We start from the raw sequence: 22,799 nt of genomic DNA, 5'->3' as shown, positions 1-22,799 counted from the left end.
TTATTGCCGGTTGAAAAATATTTGTTAAACCATTTCAAGGAAGTGACTCTCTCATTGGTGGGTTGTGGCTATTATAATTAACCCTCAGCGTGATTCATCCATCTTCCAGAGACCCAGCTCTACTTCTACCTAGCAACAGTACTCTGCTCCAGTACTTTGTCCCTCTCAGCTAGCCGTAGATAGACTACTACCAGGCTTTTAAATTCCTTCCAGCGGGCTAGTATCGAATTATAATAAAGTACAAATCATCACTTAACAGAAGTGGCCTAATTATAAACTCATTTTAATACTAAAAAGAACAGTAAGGATAGTATTGCCTGGTTGATATTAAAGTTAAACTTTGCGTTTTGAGAGCTTGAAGGTTCCTGAACGATACGTCTTGATCCCCAGCTTGACTGACAGTCTGCCCGGAGGCCAGGGGCCTGGAGGTCAGGGGCCCGGAGGTCAGGGGCCTGGAGGCCAAAGGCCCAGAGGCCAAAGGCCCAGAGGCCAGAGAGGTCAGGGGCCCGGAGGTCAGGGAGGCCAGAGGCCAGAGAGGTCAGGGGCCCGGAGGTCAGGGGCCCGGAGGCCAGGGGCCCGGAGGCCAGGCCGGCCCGGAGGTCAGGGGCCCGGAGGTCAGAGGCCCGAGAGGTCAGGGGCCCGGAGGCCCGGAGGCCAGGGGCCCGGAGGTCAGGGGCCCGGAGGCCAGGGGCCCGGAGGCCAGGGGCCCGGAGGCCAGGGGCCCGGAGGCCAGGGGCCCGGAGGTCAGGGGCCCGGAGGCCAGAGAGGTCAGAGGCCAGAGAGGTCAGAGGCCAGAGAGGCCAGAGGGGGATCACATGACAGGAAACAACAGCCTTCACCTTGCTGTTATAGAAAACAAGTCGACTGACTGAGCTGAGGTTTAAACGCTTCATTTCATTTCTACACTTCTGACCACAGAAACGTCCATTCAAAGCTTTTGTCTTCTGGAAGAAAGAAAAACAAATAGTATTCTGTGAAACCAAAAAGGGCTGTTTTTAGGTCTCAGATGTCAGTCTGAATACAGGAGTTGTGGAGCAGGCTGGAGGGACAGGCCTGCCGGTTCCTATTGGTCTCCTTCAGCAACTGTCCAATGGGAATGGCCCTTCCAGTAGTACAGTCACATTGGGCCTTCGCAGGACACACCTGGTTGATGTTTTCCTCAGCTATCAGACCCAGAGGGGAGACGGACACCTCCGGACAGGGTGAGGGACCGCCGGGGGAGTGAGGATGGGAGGGTAACGTCTCCAGCCGGTCTCCCTCTACTTCAGGAAGAGGGCTGACTGTGGCGAAGCGGGTGTGGTAGTCAGAGGAGGATCCATGGCTGCAGCTACAGGACGCCTTCATCACGTCCGGGTCAGAGCCGCCGCTGGACCCGGACAAGCGGGACGAGTGAGAGTCGGCCACGGAGGGTAGAGATCCGCTGAGGGAGGGAGAGTCAAACTCTGAGGAGTTGGCGCTCTGCTGCTCCAGGAGACCAGCGTCCATCTCCTCCCTCGTCTCCTGGGTTTTAGAGCCTCCTCCCTTCTTCAGCTTGCTTTTACTCCTCTTCCCCGAGGAAGAGGAGGAGGAGGAGGAGGAGGCGGTGCCATCCTGGCCCTCTGAGGGGCATCCAGAAGGGCAGGACCAGCTACAGCGCCCAGCGTCTCTCCCATCATCCGTACTGCTGATACCAGAGTGGTAGTGTAGTTGACCACCAGACTTGCAAGGCTCTATGTCCACCTGGACCTCCGTACTGGTCCCGTCTCTACACGGGAGACAAAACACCACGAGACAGAAAGGAAGAGTCAAGTGGAACACACCTTTAACAGGGTGAGACGCAACAAGTCCTCCGTGGAGATCTCATTTAACAGAAATGTTCACATCTGTAAAAGACTCTGCCCTGACCTGTAGTTGAGAATGGATCCTGCCATCGCTTTGGTGCTGGCGTTGTCACTGACTGTCCCCAAGCTGAAGGTGGCCGACTCTCCACTCAGGCTACACCTCTCCTTCTGAACATCAGCCTGGACCTCCAACCTGGAGCGGGGGGGGAGGAGAGGAGAGGGGAGAGGACAGTGGGGGAGAGGGGAGAGGACAGGGGGAGGGGAGAGGAGAGGGGAGAGGACAGTGGGGAGGGAGAGAGGACAGTGGGGAGGGAAGAGGACAGTGGGGAGGGGAGAGGGGAGAGGACAGTGGGGAGGGGAGAGGAGAGGGGAGAGGACAGTGGGGAGGGGAGAGGACAGTGGGGAGGGGAGAGGACAGTGGGGAGGGAAGAGGACAGTGGGGAGGGGAGAGGACAGTGGGGAGGGGAAGAGGACAGTGGGGAGGGAGAGAGGACAGTGGGGAGGGGAGAGGGAGAGGACAGTGGGGAGGGGAGAGGACAGTGGGGAGGGGAGAGGACAGTGGGGAGGGGAGAGGGGAGAGGACAGTGGGGAGGGGAGAGGAGAGGGGAGAGGACAGTGGGGAGGGGAGAGGAGAGGGGAGAGGACAGTGGGGAGGGGAGAGGACAGGGGGGAGGGGAGAGGACAGTGGGGAGGGGAGAGGACAGTGGGGAGGGGAGAGGGGAGAGGACAGTGGGGAGGGAGAGGGGAGAGGACAGTGGGGAGGGGAGAGGGGAGAGGACAGTGGGGAGGGGAGAGGGGAGAGGACAGTGGGGAGGGGAGAGGGGAGAGGACAGTGGGGAGGGGAGAGGACAGTGGGGAGAGGGAGAGGGGAGAGGACAGTGGGGAGGGGAGAGGAGGAGGGGAGAGGACAGTGGGGAGGGGAGAGGACAGTGGGGAGGGGAGAGGACAGTGGGGAGGGGAGAGGGGAGGGGAGAGGACAGTGGGGAGGGAGAGGGGAGAGGACAGTGGGGAGGGGAGAGGACAGGGGGAGGGGAGAGGGGAGGGGAGAGGACAGTGGGGAGGGGAGGGGAGAGGACAGTGGGGAGGGGAGAGAGGAGAGGGGAGAGGACAGTGGGGAGGGGAGAGGACAGTGGGGAGGGGAGAGGACAGTGGGGAGGGGAGAGGACAGGGGGAGGGGAGAGGGGAGGGGAGAGGGGAGGGGAGAGGACAGTGGGGAGGGGAGAGGGGAGAGGACAGTGGGGAGGGGAGAGGACAGTGGGGAGGGGAGAGGACAGTGGGGAGGGGAGAGGACAGGGGGAGGGGAGAGGGGAGGGGAGAGGACAGTGGGGAGGGGAGAGAGGGGAGGAGGACAGTGGGGAGGGGAGAGGACAGTGGGGAGGGGAGAGGGGAGGGGAGAGGACAGTGGGGAGGGGAGAGGACAGTGGGGAGGGGAGAGGAGAGGGGGAGAGGACAGTGGGGAGGGGAGAGGACAGTGGGGAGGGGAGAGGACAGTGGGGAGGGGAGAGGACAGTGGGGAGGGGAGAGGACAGGGGGAGGGGAGAGGGGAGGGGAGAGGGGAGGGGAGAGGACAGTGGGGAGGGGAGAGGGGAGAGGACAGTGGGGAGGGAGAGGACAGTGGGGAGGGGAGAGGACAGTGGGGAGGGGAGAGGACAGTGGGGAGGGGAGAGGACAGTGGGGAGGGAGAGGACAGTGGGGAGGGGGAGAGGACAGTGGGGAGGGGAGAGGGGAGAGGACAGTGGGGAGAGGGGAGAGGACAGTGGGGAGGGAGAGAGGACAGTGGGGAGAGGAGAGGGGAGAGGACAGTGGGAGAGAGGAGAGGGGGAGAGGACAGTGGGGAGGGGAGAGGACAGTGGGGAGGGGAGAGGACAGGGGGAGGGGAGAGGAGGGGAGAGGGGAGGGGAGAGGACAGTGGGGAGAGGGAGAGGGGAGAGGACAGTGGGGAGGGGAGAGGACAGTGGGGAGGGGAGAGGACAGTGGGGAGGGGAGAGGGGAGAGGACAGTGGGGAGGGGAGAGGACAGTGGGGAGGGGAGAGGGGAGAGGACAGTGGGGAGAGGGGAGAGGACAGTGGGGAGGGAAGAGGACAGTGGGGAGGGAAGAGGACAGTGGGGAGAGGAGAGGGGAGAGGACAGTGGGGAGGGAAGAGGACAGTGGGGAGGGAAGAGGACAGTGGGGAGAGGAGAGGGGAGAGGAGAGGACGGGATCAGACCTTGTGTATTTTGCCCGTCACGATACACACAATACAAGGTGCCTACAGCCACATGGACCTACAACCACCTGACAGTAAGGTTGGCATCCTGTCCAGTCCTGCTGCCCAGTCTCTCACTGGACCAATCACACTACTGACCCTGTACTATTACACTGGACCAATCACACTACTGACCCTGTACTATTACACTGGACCAATCACACTACTGACCCTGTACTATTACACTGGACCAATCACACTACTGACCCTGTACTATTACACTGGACCAATCACACTACTGACCCTGTACTATTACACTGGACCAATCACACTACTGACCCTGTACTATTACACTGGACCAATCACACTACTGACCCTGTACTATTACACTGGACCAATCACACTACTGACCCTGTACTATTACACTGGACCAATCACACTACTGACCCTGTACTATTACACTGGACCAATCACACTACTGACCCTGTACTATTACACTGGACCAATCACACTACTGACCCTGTACTATTACACTGGACCAATCACACTACTGACCCTGTACTATTACACTGGACCAATCACACTACTGACCCTGTACTATTACACTGGACCAATCACACTACTGACCCTGTACTATTACACTGGACCAATCACACTACTGACCCTGTACTATTACACTGGACCAATCACACTACTGACCCTGTACTATTACACTGGACCAATCACACTACTGACCCTGTACTATTACACTGGACCAATCACACTACTGACCCTGTACTATTACACTGGACCAATCACACTACTGACCCTGTACTATTACACTGGACCAATCACACTACTGACCCTGTACTATTACACTGGACCAATCACACTACTGACCCTGTACTATTACACTGGACCAATCACACTACTGACCCTGTACTATTACACTGGACCAATCACACTACTGACCCTGTACTATTACACTGGACCAATCACACTACTGACCCTGTACTATTACACTGGACCAATCACACTACTGACCCTGTACTATTACACTGGACCAATCACACTACTGACCCTGTACTATTACACTGGACCAATCACACTACTGACCCTGTACTATTACACTGGACCAATCACACTACTGACCCTGTACTATTACACTGGACCAATCACACTACTGACCCTGTACTATTACACTGGACCAATCACACTACTGACCCTGTACTATTACACCGGACCAATCACACTACTGACCCTGTACTATTACACCGGACCAATCACACTACTGACCCTGTACTATTACACTGGACCAATCACACTACTGACCCTGTACTATTACACTGGACCAATCACACTACTGACCCTGTACTATTACACCGGACCAATCACACTACTGACCCTGTACTATTACACTGGACCAATCACACTACTGACCCTGTACTATTACACTGGACCAATCACACTACTGACCCTGTACTATTACACTGGACCAATCACACTACTGACCCTGTACTATTACACTGGACCAATCACACTACTGACCCTGTACTATTACACTGGACCAATCACACTACTGACCCTGTACTATTACACTGGACCAATCACACTACTGACCCTGTACTATTACACTGGACCAATCACACTACTGACCCTGTACTATTACACTGGACCAATCACACTACTGACCCTGTACTATTACACTGGACCAATCACACTACTGACCCTGTACTATTACACTGGACCAATCACACTACTGACCCTGTACTATTACACTGGACCAATCACACTACTGACCCTGTACTATTACACTGGACCAATCACACTACTGACCCTGTACTATTACACTGGACCAATCACACTACTGACCCTGTACTATTACACTGGACCAATCACACTACTGACCCTGTACTATTACACTGGACCAATCACACTACTGACCCTGTACTATTACACTGGACCAATCACACTACTGACCCTGTACTATTACACTGGACCAATCACACTACTGACCCTGTACTATTACACTGGACCAATCACACTACTGACCCTGTACTATTACACTGGACCAATCACACTACTGACCCTGTACTATTACACTGGACCAATCACACTACTGACCCTGTACTATTACACTGGACCAATCACACTACTGACCCTGTACTATTACACTGGACCAATCACACTACTGACCCTGTACTATTACACTGGACCAATCACACTACTGACCCTGTACTATTACACTGGACCAATCACACTACTGACCCTGTACTATTACACTGGACCAATCACACTACTGACCCTGTACTATTACACTGGACCAATCACACTACTGACCCTGTACTATTACACCGGACCAATCACACTACTGACCCTGTACTATTACACCGGACCAATCACACTACTGACCCTGTACTATTACACCGGACCAATCACACTACTGACCCTGTACTATTACACCGGACCAATCACACTACTGACCCTGTACTATTACACCGGACCAATCACACTACTGACCCTGTACTATTACACCGGACCAATCACACTACTGACCCTGTACTATTACACCGGACCAATCACACTACTGACCCTGTACTATTACACCGGACCAATCACACTACTGACCCTGTACTATTACACCGGACCAATCACACTACTGACCCTGTACTATTACACCGGACCAATCACACTACTGACCCTGTACTATTACACCGGACCAATCACACTACTGACCCTGTACTATTACACCGGACCAATCACACTACTGACCCTGTACTATTACACCGGACCAATCACACTACTGACCCTGTACTATTACACCGGACCAATCACACTACTGACCCTGTACTATTACACCGGACCAATCACACTACTGACCCTGTACTATTACACCGGACCAATCACACTACTGACCCTGTACTATTACACTGGACCAATCACACTACTGACCCTGTACTATTACACTGGACCAATCACACTACTGACCCTGTACTATTACACCGGACCAATCACACTACTGACCCTGTACTATTACACTGGACCAATCACACTACTGACCCTGTACTATTACACTGGACCAATCACACTACTGACCCTGTACTATTACACTGGACCAATCACACTACTGACCCTGTACTATTACACTGGACCAATCACACTACTGACCCTGTACTATTACACTGGACCAATCACACTACTGACCCTGTACTATTACACTGGACCAATCACACTACTGACCCTGTACTATTACACTGGACCAATCACACTACTGACCCTGTACTATTACACTGGACCAATCACACTACTGACCCTGTACTATTACACTGGACCAATCACACTACTGACCCTGTACTATTACACTGGACCAATCACACTACTGACCCTGTACTATTACACTGGACCAATCACACTACTGACCCTGTACTATTACACTGGACCAATCACACTACTGACCCTGTACTATTACACTGGACCAATCACACTACTGACCCTGTACTATTACACTGGACCAATCACACTACTGACCCTGTACTATTACACCGGACCAATCACACTACTGACCCTGTACTATTACACTGGACCAATCACACTACTGACCCTGTACTATTACACTGGACCAATCACACTACTGACCCTGTACTATTACACTGGACCAATCACACTACTGACCCTGTACTATTACACCGGACCAATCACACTACTGACCCTGTACTATTACACCGGACCAATCACACTACTGACCCTGTACTATTACACTGGACCAATCACACTACTGACCCTGTACTATTACACCGGACCAATCACACTACTGACCCTGTACTATTACACTGGACCAATCACACTACTGACCCTGTACTATTACACTGGACCAATCACACTACTGACCCTGTACTATTACACTGGACCAATCACACTACTGACCCTGTACTATTACACTGGACCAATCACACTACTGACCCTGTACTATTACACTGGACCAATCACACTACTGACCCTGTACTATTACACTGGACCAATCACACTACTGACCCTGTACTATTACACTGGACCAATCACACTACTGACCCTGTACTATTACACTGGACCAATCACACTACTGACCCTGTACTATTACACCGGACCAATCACACTACTGACCCTGTACTATTACACCGGACCAATCACACTACTGACCCTGTACTATTACACCGGACCAATCACACTACTGACCCTGTACTATTACACTGGACCAATCACACTACTGACCCTGTACTATTACACTGGACCAATCACACTACTGACCCTGTACTATTACACTGGACCAATCACACTACTGACCCTGTACTATTACACTGGACCAATCACACTACTGACCCTGTACTATTACACTGGACCAATCACACTACTGACCCTGTACTATTAGACTGGACCAATCACACTACTGACCCTGTACTATTAGACTGGACCAATCACACTACTGACCCTGTACTATTACACCGGACCAATCACACTACTGACCCTGTACTATTACACTGGACCAATCACACTACTGACCCTGTACTATTACACTGGACCAATCACACTACTGACCCTGTACTATTACACTGGACCAATCACACTACTGACCCTGTACTATTACACTGGACCAATCACACTACTGACCCTGTACTATTACACTGGACCAATCACACTACTGACCCTGTACTATTACACTGGACCAATCACACTACTGACCCTGTACTATTACACTGGACCAATCACACTACTGACCCTGTACTATTACACCGGACCAATCACACTACTGACCCTGTACTATTACACCGGACCAATCACACTACTGACCCTGTACTATTAGACTGGACCAATCACAGCACTGACCCTGTACTATTACACCGGACCAATCACACTACTGACCCTGTACTATTACACTGGACCAATCACACTACTGACCCTGTACTATTACACTGGACCAATCACAGCACTGACCCTGTACTATTACACCGGACCAATCACACTACTGACCCTGTACTATTACACTGGACCAATCACACTACTGACCCTGTACTATTAGACTGGACCAATCACAGCACTGACCCTGTACTATTAGACTGGACCAATCACACTACTGACCCTGTACTATTACACCGGACCAATCACACTACTGACCCTGTACTATTACACTGGACCAATCACACTACTGACCCTGTACTATTACACTGGACCAATCACACTACTGACCCTGTACTATTAGACTGGACCAATCACACTACTGACCCTGTACTATTACACCGGACCAATCACACTACTGACCCTGTACTATTACACTGGACCAATCACACTACTGACCCTGTACTATTACACTGGACCAATCACAGCACTGACCCTGTACTATTAGACTGGACCAATCACACTACTGACCCTGTACTATTACACTGGACCAATCACACTACTGACCCTGTACTATTACACTGGACCAATCACACTACTGACCCTGTACTATTACACTGGACCAATCACACTACTGACCCTGTACTATTACACTGGACCAATCACACTACTGACCCTGTACTATTACACCGGACCAATCACACTACTGACCCTGTACTATTACACTGGACCAATCACACTACTGACCCTGAACTATTACACTGGACCAATCACACTACTGACCCTGTACTATTACACTGGACCAATCACACTACTGACCCTGTACTATTACACCGGACCAATCACACTACTGACCCTGTACTATTACACTGGACCAATCACACCACTGACCCTGTACTATTACACTGGACCAATCACACTACTGACCCTGTACTATTACACTGGACCAATCACACTACTGACCCTGTACTATTACACTGGACCAATCACACTACTGACCCTGTACTATTACACTGGACCAATCACAGCACTGACCCTGTACTATTAGACTGGACCAATCACAGCACTGACCTGTTGAGGAAGTTTCCCATGGTGCTGCCAGAGAGAGATCCGGTGATGCTGGCCCCAGCCAGGGCCGTGGTGGAGGCGTTCTCACTCAGGTTGTCCCTCACGGTGCCCATCTGGTCCACGTGGCTCCCGCTGGCACTCAGACTGCCCGTCATGCCCCCGACGCTGCCCCCTCCGATGCTGGGGTTGTTCCTCGTGTCCGCCACAGAGGTCGTGTCTGAGGAGACGGGGGAGAGAGGAGGACTTCATCAGAGCCGCTCTATAAGAATGTTGGTTCTCTGCCTTCTATGACCTTGTCTTTTCTAGAAGGTCTGTAGTCAAACCTCACCTTTAGAACGTTCTCCTCCTTCAGAGGGTCAGAGGTCATCAGAGGCCACTCACAATGAGTCAGCAAACACAACTCAGACTAAACACCAGGTTACTCACAGTGTGTGTGTGTGTGTGTGTGTGTGAGACGTACCAGTAGTTTGCGCCCCGTTCCCTACTGTCATCTGGTTCTCGTCGTCGAACTCGATGCGGACTCCTTTCCCGTTACCGGTGGAGACGCCACAGCCTCCGCTGCGACACAGAGAGATGGGCACCACGCCGTACACGTACGCCAGCATGATGGGCACGCCGATGCCTGGACACACACACACACACACACACACACACACACACACACACACACACACACACACACACACACACACACAGTTAACCACCTCAAACCCTTGGGGAGGGACACTAGACAACAACCAGACCACTGTGTCTCCTAAGAGCAGTCAGTCTACCAGCTCATCATAACAACCAGACCACTGTGTCTCCTAAGAGCAGTCAGTCTACCAGCTCATCATAACAACCAGACCACTGTGTCTCCTAAGAGCAGTCAGTCTACCAGCTCATCATAACAACCAGACCACTGTGTCTCCTAAGAGCAGTCAGTCTACCAGCTCATCATAACAACCAGACCACTGTGTCTCCTAAGAGCAGTCAGTCTACCAGCTCATCATAACAACCAGACCACTGTGTCTCCTAAGAGCAGTCAGTCTACCAGCTCATCATAACAACCAGACCACTGTGTCTCCTAAGAGCAGTCAGTCTACCAGCTCATCATAACAACCAGACCACTGTGTCTCCTAAGAGCAGTCAGTCTACCAGCTCATCATAACAACCAGACCACTGTGTCTCCTAAGAGCAGTCAGTCAGTCTACCAGCTCATCATAACAACCAGACCACTGTGTCTCCTAAGAGCAGTCAGTCTACCAGCTCATCATAACAACCATGTTGGTGTGTTGTTTAAACATTACATTCATCTTCATTATTTTTATACTAAATTAAAGTTAATTTCCTCCCCTGCAGACAGAGTATACTGACCCACAGGGGACATGATGACAGACAGAGTATACTGACCCACAGGGGACATGATGACAGACAGAGTATACTGACCCACAGGGGACATGATGACAGACAGAGTATACTGACCCACAGGGGACATGATGACAGACAGAGTATACTGACCCACAGAGGACATGATGACAGACAGAGTATACTGACCCCACAGGGGACATGATGACAGACAGAGTATACTGACCCACAGGGGACATGATGACAGACAGAGTATACTGACCCACAGAGGACATGATGACAGACAGAGTATACTGACCCCACAGGGGACATGATGACAGACAGAGTATACTGACCCCACAGAGGACATGATGACAGACAGAGTATACTGACCCACAGGGGACATGATGACAGACAGAGTATACTGACCCACAGGGGACATGATGACAGACAGAGTATACTGACCCACAGAGAGGGCTGCCACCACAGGGGACATGATGACAGACAGAGTATACTGACCCACAGGGGAGATGATGACAGACAGAGTATACTGACCCCACAGAGGACATGATGACAGACAGAGTATACTGACCCACAGGGGAGATGATGACAGACAGAGTATACTGACCCCACAGGGGACATGATGACAGACAGAGTATACTGACCCACAGGGGACAGGATGACAGACAGAGTATACTGACCCCACAGGGGACATGATGACAGACAGAGTATACTGACCCACAGAGAGGGCTGCCACCACAGGGGACATGATGACAGACAGAGTGACTCCTCCTGCGATCACCAGGTTCCTCCTGTGAGGAGAGATGTCCTTCCCCTCATAGCGGTTATAGATCTGACAGACAGACAGGAGGTTAAAGGTCAGAGGTTATAATGAAAACACATTACATCTACTGGTCCCATCTACTGGTCCCATCTACTGGTCCCATCTACTGGTCCCATCTACTGGTCCCATCTACTGGTCCCATCTACTGGTTCCATCTACTGGTCCCATCTACTGGTCCCATCTACTGGTCCCATCTACTGGTTCCATCTACTGGTTCCATCTACTGGTTCCATCTACTGGTCCCATCTACTGGTCCCATCTACTGGTCCCATCTACTGGTTCCATCTACTGGTCCCATCTACTGGTCCCATCTACTGGTTCCATCTACTGGTCCCATCTACTGGTCCCATCTACTGGTTCCATCTACTGGCTCCATCTACTGGTTCCATCCAGCTCTGGCCCATCTACTGGTTCCATCTAGCTCTGGTCCCATCTACTGGTCCCATCTACTGGTCCCATCTACTGGTCCCATCTACTGGTCCCATCTACTGGTCCCATCTACTGGTCCCATCTACTGGTCCCATCTACTGGTCCCATCTACTGGTCCCATCTACTGGTTCCATCTACTGGTCCCATCTACTGGTTCCATCTACTGGTCCCATCTACTGGTCCCATCTACTGGTTCCATCTACTGGTCCCATCTACTGGTCCCATCTACTGGTTCCATCTACTGGTCCCATCTACTGGTCCCATCTACTGGTTCCATCTACTGGTCCCATCTACTGGTTCCATCTACTGGCCCATCTACTGTTCCATCCAGCTCTGGTCCCATCTACTGGTTCCATCTACTGGTCCCATCTACTGGTCCCATCTACTGGTTCCATCTACTGGTCCCATCTACTGGTCCCATCTACTGGTTCCATCTACTGGTTCCATCTACTGGTCCCATCTACTGGTTCCATCTACTGGTCCCATCTACTGGTTCCATCTACTGGCCCATCTACTGTTCCATCCAGCTCTGGTTCCATCTACTGGTTCCATCTACTGGTTCCATCTACTGGTCCCATCTACTGGTCCCATCTACTGGTCCCATCTCTGGTCCCTCAGCCCCGGACCCCTCAGCCCCGACCCTCAGCCCCGGACCCCTCAGCCCCGGACCCCTCAGCCCCGGACCCCTCAGCCCCGGACCCCTCAGCCCCGGACCCCTCAGCCCCGGACCCCTCAGCCCCGACCCTCAGCCCGCCGTGTGTTGTGGTCAACTCACCTTTCTCCCCACATACACAGGGATGCCTATGATCATGACCGGGACGGCGATGCCAGCGATCAGAGCGATGCCCACTGGAGCGCCCACCAGCGTGCCAAGCTGCCACAGGATCTTCTTCTTCCTGCTCCACGGTTTCCTGCCCCAGAAGGTACATCCTGACGGGCTGGGAGACACACACACACACACACACACACACACACACACACACACGATGATTACAACCCAGGCTGACCAGGGGACAGAGATGATAACAACCCAATCCTGACAGGCTGACCAGGGGACAGAGATGTACTACTCCTCACCTCAGGTAGTGCAGGTCAGAGATCTCCTTCATGCAGAGCCAGCAGAACTCACAGCCGCACACGGCGCAGGTCATGTGGTTACAGCTGCCGTCGTTCATCTTGATGATGTAAGCAGCGCAGCGAGGACACGGCTTGATGTCATCGGCTGGGATGAAGGAATAGAAACATAGTGTTTTGGTTTTTTAACAGATACAAATGGGACCACCTCTCCTAAAGCCAGGCCCACCTCTCCTAAAGCCAGGCCCACCTCTCCTAAAGCCAGGCCCACCTCTCCTAAAGCCCCACCTCTCCTAAAGCCAGCCCCACCTCTCCTAAAGCCCCACCTCTCCTAAAGCCAGGCCCACCTCTCCTAAAGCCAGGCCCACCTCTCCTAAAGCCAGGCCCACCTCTCCTAAAGCCAGGCCCACCTCTCCTAAAGCCAGGCCCACCTCTCCTAAAGCCAGGCCCACCTCTCCTAAAGCCAGGCCCACCTCTCCTAAAGCCAGCCCCACCTCTCCTAAAGCCAGCCCCACCTCTCCTAAAGCCAGCCCCACCTCTCCTAAAGCCAGCCCCACCTCTCCTAAAGCCCCACCTCTCCTAAAGCCCCACCTCTCCTAAAGCCCCACCTCTCCTAAAGCCCCACCTCTCCAAAAGCCCCACCTCTCCTAAAGCCCCACCTCTCCTAAAGCCCCACCTCTCCTAAAGCCCCACCTCTCCTAAAGCCCCACCTCTCCTAAAGCCCCACCTCTCCTAAAGCCCCACCTCTCCTAAAGCCCCACCTCTCCTAAAGCCCAGACACACACCCTCTACTTCATCTAGAACATTCCAACCTACCTTCTAATTGCCTGAGGCAGCATCCCGGTTCTCACCTGGCCACACGTGGACCTTTGTGAGTTCTGGTTAGGTGAGAGGTAATATAAGGTGCTGGATCGTAGAGGGGATTTGATCTGGTTTGAAGTTGTGAGTTCTGGTTAGGTGAGAGGTAATATAAGGTGCTGGATCGTAGAGGGATTTGATCTGGTTTGAAGTTGTGAGTTCTGGTTAGGTGAGAGGTAATATAAGGTGCTGGATCGTAGAGGGGATTTGATCTGGTTTGAAGTTGTGAGTTCTGGTTAGGTGAGAGGTAATATAAGGTTCTGGATCGTAGAGGGATTTGATCTGGTTTGAAGTTGTGAGTTCTGGTTAGGTGAGAGGTAATATAAGGTGCTGGATCGTAGAGGGGATTTGATCTGGTTTGAAGTTGTGAGTTCTGGTTAGGTGAGAGGTAATATAAGGTGCTGGATCGTAGAGGGGATTTGATCTGGTTTGAAGTTGTGAGTTCTGGTTAGGTGAGAGGTAATATAAGGTGCTGGATCGTAGAGGGGATTTGATCTGGTTTGAAGTTGTGAGTTCTGGTTAGGTGAGAGGTAATATAAGGTGCTGGATCGTAGAGGGATTTGATCTGGTTTGAAGTTGTGAGTTCTGGTTAGGTGAGAGGTAATATAAGGTGCTGGATCGTAGAGGGGATTTGATCTGGTTTGAAGTTGTGAGTTCTGGTTAGGTGAGAGGTAATATAAGGTGCTGGATCGTAGAGGGGATTTGATCTGGTTTGAAGTTGTGAGTTCTGGTTAGGTGAGAGGTAATATAAGGTTCTGGTAGAGGGATTTGATCTGGTTTGAAGTTGTGAGTTCTGGTTAGGTGAGAGGTAATATAAGGTGCTGGATCGTAGAGGGGATTTGATCTGGTTTGAAGTTGTGAGTTCTGGTTAGGTGAGAGGTAATATAAGGTGCTGGATCGTAGAGGGATTTGATCTGGTTTGAAGTTGTGAGTTCTGGTTAGGTGAGAGGTAATATAAGGTGCTGGATCGTAGAGGGGATTTGATCTGGTTTGAAGTTGTGAGTTCTGGTTAGGTGAGAGGTAATATAAGGTTCTGGATCGTAGAGGGATTTGATCTGGTTTGAAGTTGTGAGTTCTGGTTAGGTGAGAGGTAATATAAGGTGCTGGATCGTAGAGGGATTTGATCTGGTTTGAAGTTGTGAGTTCTGGTTAGGTGAGAGGTAATATACGGTTCTGGTAGAGGGATTTGATCTGGTTTGAAGTTGTGAGTTCTGGTTAGGTGAGAGGTAATATAAGGTGCTGGATCGTAGAGGGGATTTGATCTGGGTTGAAGTTGTGAGTTCTGGTTAGGTGAGAGGTAATATAAGGTGCTGGATCGTAGAGGGGATTTGATCTGGTTTGAAGTTGTGAGTTCTGGTTAGGTGAGAGGTAATATAAGGTTCTGGATCGTAGAGGGGATTTGATCTGGTTTGAAGTTGTGAGTTCTGGTTAGGTGAGAGGTAATATAAGGTGCTGGATCGTAGAGGGGATTTGATCTGGTTTGAAGTTGTGAGTTCTTGGTTTTAGCTGTATATGCCAGTTGACCATGTTTCTTGGTAGTTTAAGGGTTAACTTGTGTTTGATCATGTTGACATTGCATCCTAACTTGTTGTATATCAGCTTCCTTATTAAATATGGCATTGAGTTCCTTTGTCCATGGGTAGTTGTGTGTTTTACAGTGCACTCGGAAAGTATTCCTTGACATTTTCCACATTATGTTACGTTACAGCCTTATCCTAAAATGGATTACATTGATGAGGGGAAAAACAATCTACACACAATACCCCATAATGACAAAGCAGAAACAGGTTAAAAAATGTTTTGCAAATATATAAAAAAAAATAACTGAAGTATTCAGACCGTTTACTCAGTACTTTGTTGAAGCACCTTTGGCAGCGATTACAGACTCGAGTCTTCTTGGGTATGACGCTACAAGCTTGGCACACATTTTTCTCTGCAGATCCTCTCAAGCTCTGTCAGGTTGGATGGGGAGCGTCGCTGCACAGCTATTTTCAGGTCTCTCCAGAGATGTTTGATCAGGTTCAAGTCCGGGCTCTGGCAGGGCCATTCAAGGACACTCAGAGACTTGTCCCGAAGCCACTCCTGCATTGTCTTGGCTGTGTGCTTAGGGTCGTTGTCCTGTTGGAAGGTGAACCTTCACCCCAGTCTGAGGTCCTGAGTTCTCTGGAGCAGGTTTTCATCAAGGATCTCTCTGTACTTTACTCCGGTCATCTTTCTCTCGATCCTGACTAGTCTCCCAGTCCCTGCAGCTGAAAAACATCCCCACAGCATGATGCTACCACCACGCTTCACCGTAGGGATGGTGCCAGGTTTCCTCCAGATGTGATGCTTGGCATTCAGGCCAAAGACTTACATTTTAGTTTAATCAGACCGGAGAATCTTGTTTCTCATGGTCAGAGTCCTTCAGGTGCCTTTTGGCAAACTCCAAGTGGGCTGTCATGTGCCTTTTACTGAAGAGTGGCTTCCGTCTGGCCACTCTACCATAAAGGCCTGATTGGTGGAGGGCTGCAGAGATGGTTGTCCTTCTGGAAGGTTCTCCCATCTCCACAGAGGAACTCTGAAGCTCTGCCAGAGTGACCATCAGGTTCTTGGTCACCTCCCTGACCAAGGCCCTTCTCCCCCTGATTGCTCAGTTTGGCCGGGCGGCCAGCTCTAGGAAGAGTCTTGGTGGTTCCAAACTTCTTCCATTTAAGAACGATGGAGGCCACTGTGTTCTTGGGGACCTTCTCCAGATCTGTGCCTCGACACAATCCTGTCTTGGAGATCTACAGACAATTCCTTCGACCTCATGGCTTGGTTTCTCCTCTGACATGCACTGTCAACTGTGGGACCTCATATAGACAGGTGTGTTGCCTTTCCAAATCATGTCCAATCAATTGAATTTACCACAGGTGGACTTTAATCAAGTTGTAGGAACATCTCAAGGATGATCAATGGAAACAGGATGCACCTGAGCTCAATTTAGTCTCATAGCAAAAAGGTCTGAATACTTATGTAAATAAGGTATCTGTTTTTTATTTTTAATACATTTGCTAACATTTCTAAAAACCTGTTTTTTTTTTGCTTTGTCATGAAGTATTGTGTGTAGATTGATGAGAGGGAAAAAAACCCCAAATGTAATCCATTTTAGAATAAGGCTGTAACGTAACAAAATGTGAAAAAAAGTCAAGGGGTCTGAATACTTTCCTGAATGCGCAGTATCCCAGATGAAAACCTTGTTTGTTATTCTGTCCTCTGCCATATCGATAAGACGGTTCCATAACCTAATCATTTCACCACTGTCTTATTTCACAGGGCTCCATGTTCCCTTCCACAGGAGAGCTAAACTCAGCAACAGCAAAAAACAAAATGTCCTCTCACTGTCAACTGCGTTTATTTTCAGCAAACTGAACATGTGTAAAATATTTGTATGAACATAACAAGATTCAACAACTTAACAAGTTCCAGACATGTGACTAACAGAAATTGAATAATGTGTCCCTGAACAAAGGAGGGGTCAACATCAATAGTAACAGTCAGTATCTGGTGTGGCCACCAGCTGCATTAAGTACTGCAGTGCATCTCCTCCTCATGGACTGCACCAGATTTGCCAGTTCTTGCTGTGAGATGTTACCCCACTCTTCCACCAAGGCACCTGCAAGTTCCCGGACATTTCTGGGGGGAATGGCCCTAGCCCTCACCCTCCGATCCAACAGGTCCCAGACATGTTGGGATTGAGATCCGGGCTCTTCGCTGGCCATGGCAGAACACTGACATTCCTGTCTTGCAGGAAATCGCGCATAGAACGAGCAGTATGGCTGGTGGCATTGTCATGCTGGAGGGTCATGTCAGGATGAGCCTGCAGGAAGGGTACCACATGAGGGAGGAGAAAGTCTTCCCTGTAACGCACAGCGTTGAGATTGCCTGCAATGACAACAAGCTCAGTCTGATGATGTGTAGTGGTAATGTCGTCCACAGTCAGGGTTTAAGGCCTGCAGTAGTAATGTTGTCTACAGCCAGGGTTTAAGGCCTGTAGTAGTAATGTTGTCTACAGCCAGGGTTTAAGGCCTGTAGTAGTAATGTCGTCTACAGCCAGGGTTTAAGGCCTGCAGTAGTAATGTTGTCTACAGCCAGGGTTTAAGGCCTGTAGTAGTAATGTTGTCTACAGCCAGGGTTTAAGGCCTGTAGTAGTAATGTTGTCTACAGCCAGGGTTTAAGGCCTGCAGTAGTAATGTCGTCTACAGCCAGGGTTTAAGGCCTGCAGTAGTAATGTTGTCTACAGCCAGGGTTGAAGGCCTGCAGTAGTAATGTCGTCTACAGCCAGGGTTTAAGGCCTGCAGTAGTAATGTTGTCTACAGCCAGGGTTTAAGGCCTGCAGTAGTAATGTCGTCTACAGCCAGGGTTTAAGGCCTGCAGTAGTAATGTTGTCTACAGCCAGGGTTTAAGGCCTGCAGTAGTAATGTTGTCTACAGCCAGGGTTTAAGGCCTGCAGTAGTAATGTTGTCTACAGCCAGGGTTTAAGGCCTGCAGTAGTAATGTCGTCTACAGCCAGGGTTGAAGGCCTGCAGTAGTAATGTTGTCTACAGCCAGGGTTTAAGGCCTGCAGTAGTAATGTTGTCTACAGCCAGGGTTTAAGGCCTGCAGTAGTAATGTTGTCTACAGCCAGGGTTTAAGGCCTACAGTAGTAATGTCGTCTACAGCCAGGGTTTAAGGCCTGTAGTAGTAATGTTGTCTACAGCCAGGGTTTAAGGCCTGTAGTAGTAATGTCGTCTACAGCCAGGGTTTAAGGCCTGTAGTAGTAATGTTGTCTACAGCCAGGGTTTAAGGCCTGTAGTAGTAATGTTAGCCAGGGTTTAAGGCCTGTAGTAGTAATGTTGTCTACAGCCAGGGTTTAAGGCCTGTAGTGGTAATGTTGTCTACAGCCAGGGTTTAAGGCCTGCAGTAGTAATGTTGTCTACAGCCAGGGTTTAAGGCCTGTAGTAGTAATGTTGTCTACAGCCAGGGTTTAAGGCCTGTAGTAGTAATGTTGTCTACAGCCAGGGTTTAAGGCCTGCAGTAGTAATGTTGTCTACAGCCAGGGTTTAAGCCTGCAGTAGTAATGTTGTCTACAGCCAGGGTTTAAGCCTGCAGTAGTAATGTTGTCTACAGCCAGGGTTTAAGGCCTGTAGTAGTAATGTTGTCTACAGCCAGGGTTTAAGGCCTGTAGTAGTAATGTCGTCTACAGCCAGGGTTTAAGGCCTGTAGTAGTAATGTCATCTACAGCCAGGGTTTAAGGCCTGTAGTAGTAATGTTAGCCAGGGTTTAAGGCCTGTAGTAGTAATGTCGTCTACAGCCAGGGTTTAAGGCCTGTAGTAGTAATGTCGTCTACAGCCAGGGTTTAAGGCCTGTAGTAGTAATGTCGTCTACAGCCAGGGTTTAAGGCCTGTAGTGGTAATGTTGTCTACAGCCAGGGTTTAAGGCCTGTAGTAGTAATGTTGTCTACAGCCAGGGTTTAAGGCCTGTAGTAGTAATGTTGTCTACAGCCAGGGTTTAAGGCCTGTAGTAGTAATGTTGTCTACAGCCAGGGTTTAAGGCCTGCAGTAGTAATGTTGTCTACAGCCAGGGTTTAAGGCCTGCAGTAGTAATGTTGTCTACAGCCAGGGTTTAAGGCCTGTAGTAGTAATGTTGTCTACAGCCAGGGTTTAAGGCCTGTAGTAGTAATGTTGTCTACAGCCAGGGTTTAAGGCCTGCAGTAGTAATGTTGTCTACAGCCAGGGTTTAAGCCTGCAGTAGTAATGTTGTCTACAGCCAGGGTTTAAGGCCTGTAGTAGTAATGTTGTCTACAGCCAGGGTTTAAGGCCTGTAGTAGTAATGTTGTCTACAGCCAGGGTTTAAGGCCTGTAGTAGTAATGTCATCTACAGTTTGTGGTCATCCAGGAAATTGTTCAGCACTTATGGACTGACTGGGCAGATGGTTCCCAGCCTGCAGGTCCAGTTTCCCGTGTTCTCCCCTTGGGATCCGGAAACCGTTTTAATCATCCTCCCATTTCCCGAGAAATGTAGAAATCTCTCCCAGCCGGGATCTCTCGTAGGAGTGTTCTGAAGTGGAGTTTGATGATTCCATCTGTGTGGGACTTGGCCGATCTGATGAACAATCTCTCAAATGTTTGGCTGTTTTGCAGATGTTGCTTCAGCTGGGGGAGGACATCCACTTTATCTTCGACCCCCCCCCTCAGAAATGTAACGGTGGCCAGCAGCTCTTACAACTGCTCCCAGCACAGACCCTTGGTGAGCAGCTCCTGCTCCCAGCACAGACCCTTGGTGAGCAGCACCTGCTCCCAGCACAGACCCTTGGTGAGCAGCACCTGCTCCCAGCACAGACCCTTGGTGAGCAGCTCCTGCTCCCAGCACAGACCCTTGGTGAGCAGCACCTGCTCCCAGCACAGACCCTTGGTGAGCAGCACCTGCTCCCAGCACAGACCCTTGGTGAGCAGCTCCTGCTCCCAGCACAGACCCTTGGTGAGCAGCACCTGCTCCCAGCACAGACCCTTGGTGAGCAGCACCTGCTCCCAGCACAGACCCTTGGTGAGCAGCTCCTGCTCCCAGCACAGACCCTTGGTGAGCAGCTCCTTCACCTTTTCCGCTGTATCTTCGTTGTCCCCATAAGGTTATATAGATAGGTATTGTAGATACTGTACACGTCTGGGTACAACCTGTTTAAGTTGGGTTCTATTTTTGGGTCGTTCAAATTTTTTTCCACAATACTATCCGGTCTTGGTCTCCGGAGTGCTGTTTCCAGGTCAATACCATCGCGGATTTCTTCGGGTTTTCTGCTTCAAAATCGGTTTTCTTCATGACAGTTAGACGGTCTGTGAGCAGCTTCTCCGGGTTGTCACGGAGACTGTTCACCGGGTTGTCATGGAGACTGTTCACCCGGGTTGTCACGGAGACGGTTCACCTTCCTGTTTATGTGATTTAGATGGTCTATGAGCAGCTTCTCCAGGTTGTCATGGAGACTGTTCACCGGGTTGTCACGGAGACTGTCCACCTTCCTGTTTATGTGATTTAGACGGTCTACGAGCAGCTTCTCCAGGTTGTCATGGAGACTGTTCACCGGTTGCACGGAGACTGTTCACCTTCCTGTTTATGTGATTTAGACGGTCTTGAGCAGCTTCTCCAGGTTGTCATGGAGACTGTTCACCGGGTTGCCACGGAGACGGTTCACCTTCCTGTTTATGTGATTTAGACGGTCTACGAGCAGCTTCTCCAGGTTGTCACGGAGACGGTCCACCTTCCTGTTTATGTGCATTGTGTCCATTGAACAGCTTCAGATCTTTCACTATACCAGCGGCCTGGTTTTGACCTTAGCGAGTTTCCTTCAGGGTTATTTTCTGTCAGACTCTTTAAGCAGCAGACTGCTCACGGTCGGTTATTAACATGACCTACTGGTTTTAAAAAGTCATTCAAGTAACTTTAGGAAGTTTAAAAACAACGGGTTTACATACTTGTTTTGAACGTTTTGTGTTTGGTTCAAAGCATCTCTCTTAGACCGAAACTGGTGTGTGTGTGTGTGTGTGTGTGTGTGTGTGTTCATCTCTCTGTGGTGTGTGTGTGTGTGTGTGTGTGTGTTCATCTTGTATGCGTGAGTTACCTGCAGCGCCACTCTCCTGGCTGTAGCTAAGAGACGAGGAGCTGAAGGTGAGCAGCCTCAGGCTCTGGGCTCTCTGCTGCCGCGCCGCATCACACGTCTGGTCGGGGTGCCACAGCTGCTTACAGTGGTAGCAGAAGTCCGTGTCACAACCCTCACGCCCACACGTGATCTTAGGACAGCTGGCGCAGCCAAAGGCAATGACTGCATACCTAGAGGGGTGGGGGGGGAGAAACAGGTCAGGGATCCACCTTGACTACAGGACAGAAAGGGATACAATGCTCTCTGTACAGGTGTCTGCCTGAGTCCTCTGAACAAACCCCTGTTTCCAGCCTGGCTCATTCAGCTTCCTGAACAAATCTAGCTGCATTAAATCTCTCTCCCTCTCTCTCTCCCTCCCCATTCTCTCTCTCTCCCTCCCTCCCCCTCTCTCCCTCCCTCTCCCTCCTCTCCATCTCTCCATCCCTCTCTCCCCTCCCTCTCCCTCTCTCCCTCCCTCTCCCCCTCTCTCTCCCTCCCTCTCCCTCCCTCTCCCCCTCTCCCTCCCTCCCTCCCTCCCTCTCCTCAGACAGAACCAATGTCTCTATGTCTATACTAAATGGTCAAAGTCATCGATCACGTCACATCATTCATTCCTATGTGAAGACCAGTAACGAGATTTACGCTGAGACTCAAGATTTTTCACAAAATAATAATAATAAAAAAATAAAAAATGTATGCCAAGCAATGGATATTGTTTT

General features: G+C 50.6%; 1 protein-coding gene across 1 annotated transcript in view; it reads right to left on the bottom strand.

Moving 5' to 3' along the window:
• Positions 1-874: 874 nt before the first annotated feature.
• Positions 875-22,799, bottom strand: part of LOC106595325 (E3 ubiquitin-protein ligase RNF19A) — a 66,513-nt gene continuing 44,588 nt past the window's right edge. The window contains exons 3-10 of the mRNA XM_045712133.1: positions 22,063-22,271; positions 13,599-13,743; positions 13,297-13,459; positions 11,987-12,101; positions 10,383-10,544; positions 9,926-10,139; positions 1,885-2,013; positions 875-1,744 (exon numbers count right to left, since the gene is read on the bottom strand). Coding sequence (XP_045568089.1) covers positions 1,003-1,744; positions 1,885-2,013; positions 9,926-10,139; positions 10,383-10,544; positions 11,987-12,101; positions 13,297-13,459; positions 13,599-13,743; positions 22,063-22,271 — 1,879 coding nt within the window. The 3' untranslated portion in view covers positions 875-1,002. The remainder of the gene's footprint in view (positions 1,745-1,884; positions 2,014-9,925; positions 10,140-10,382; positions 10,545-11,986; positions 12,102-13,296; positions 13,460-13,598; positions 13,744-22,062; positions 22,272-22,799) is intronic.

This window comes from Salmo salar, unplaced genomic scaffold, assembly GCF_905237065.1.
Source record: "Salmo salar unplaced genomic scaffold, Ssal_v3.1, whole genome shotgun sequence".
In the NCBI taxonomy this organism is placed as follows: domain Eukaryota; kingdom Metazoa; phylum Chordata; class Actinopteri; order Salmoniformes; family Salmonidae; genus Salmo; species Salmo salar.
The sequence above is the reverse complement of the archived record's forward strand: the minus strand, read 5'-3'. Positions and strand labels throughout refer to the sequence as shown.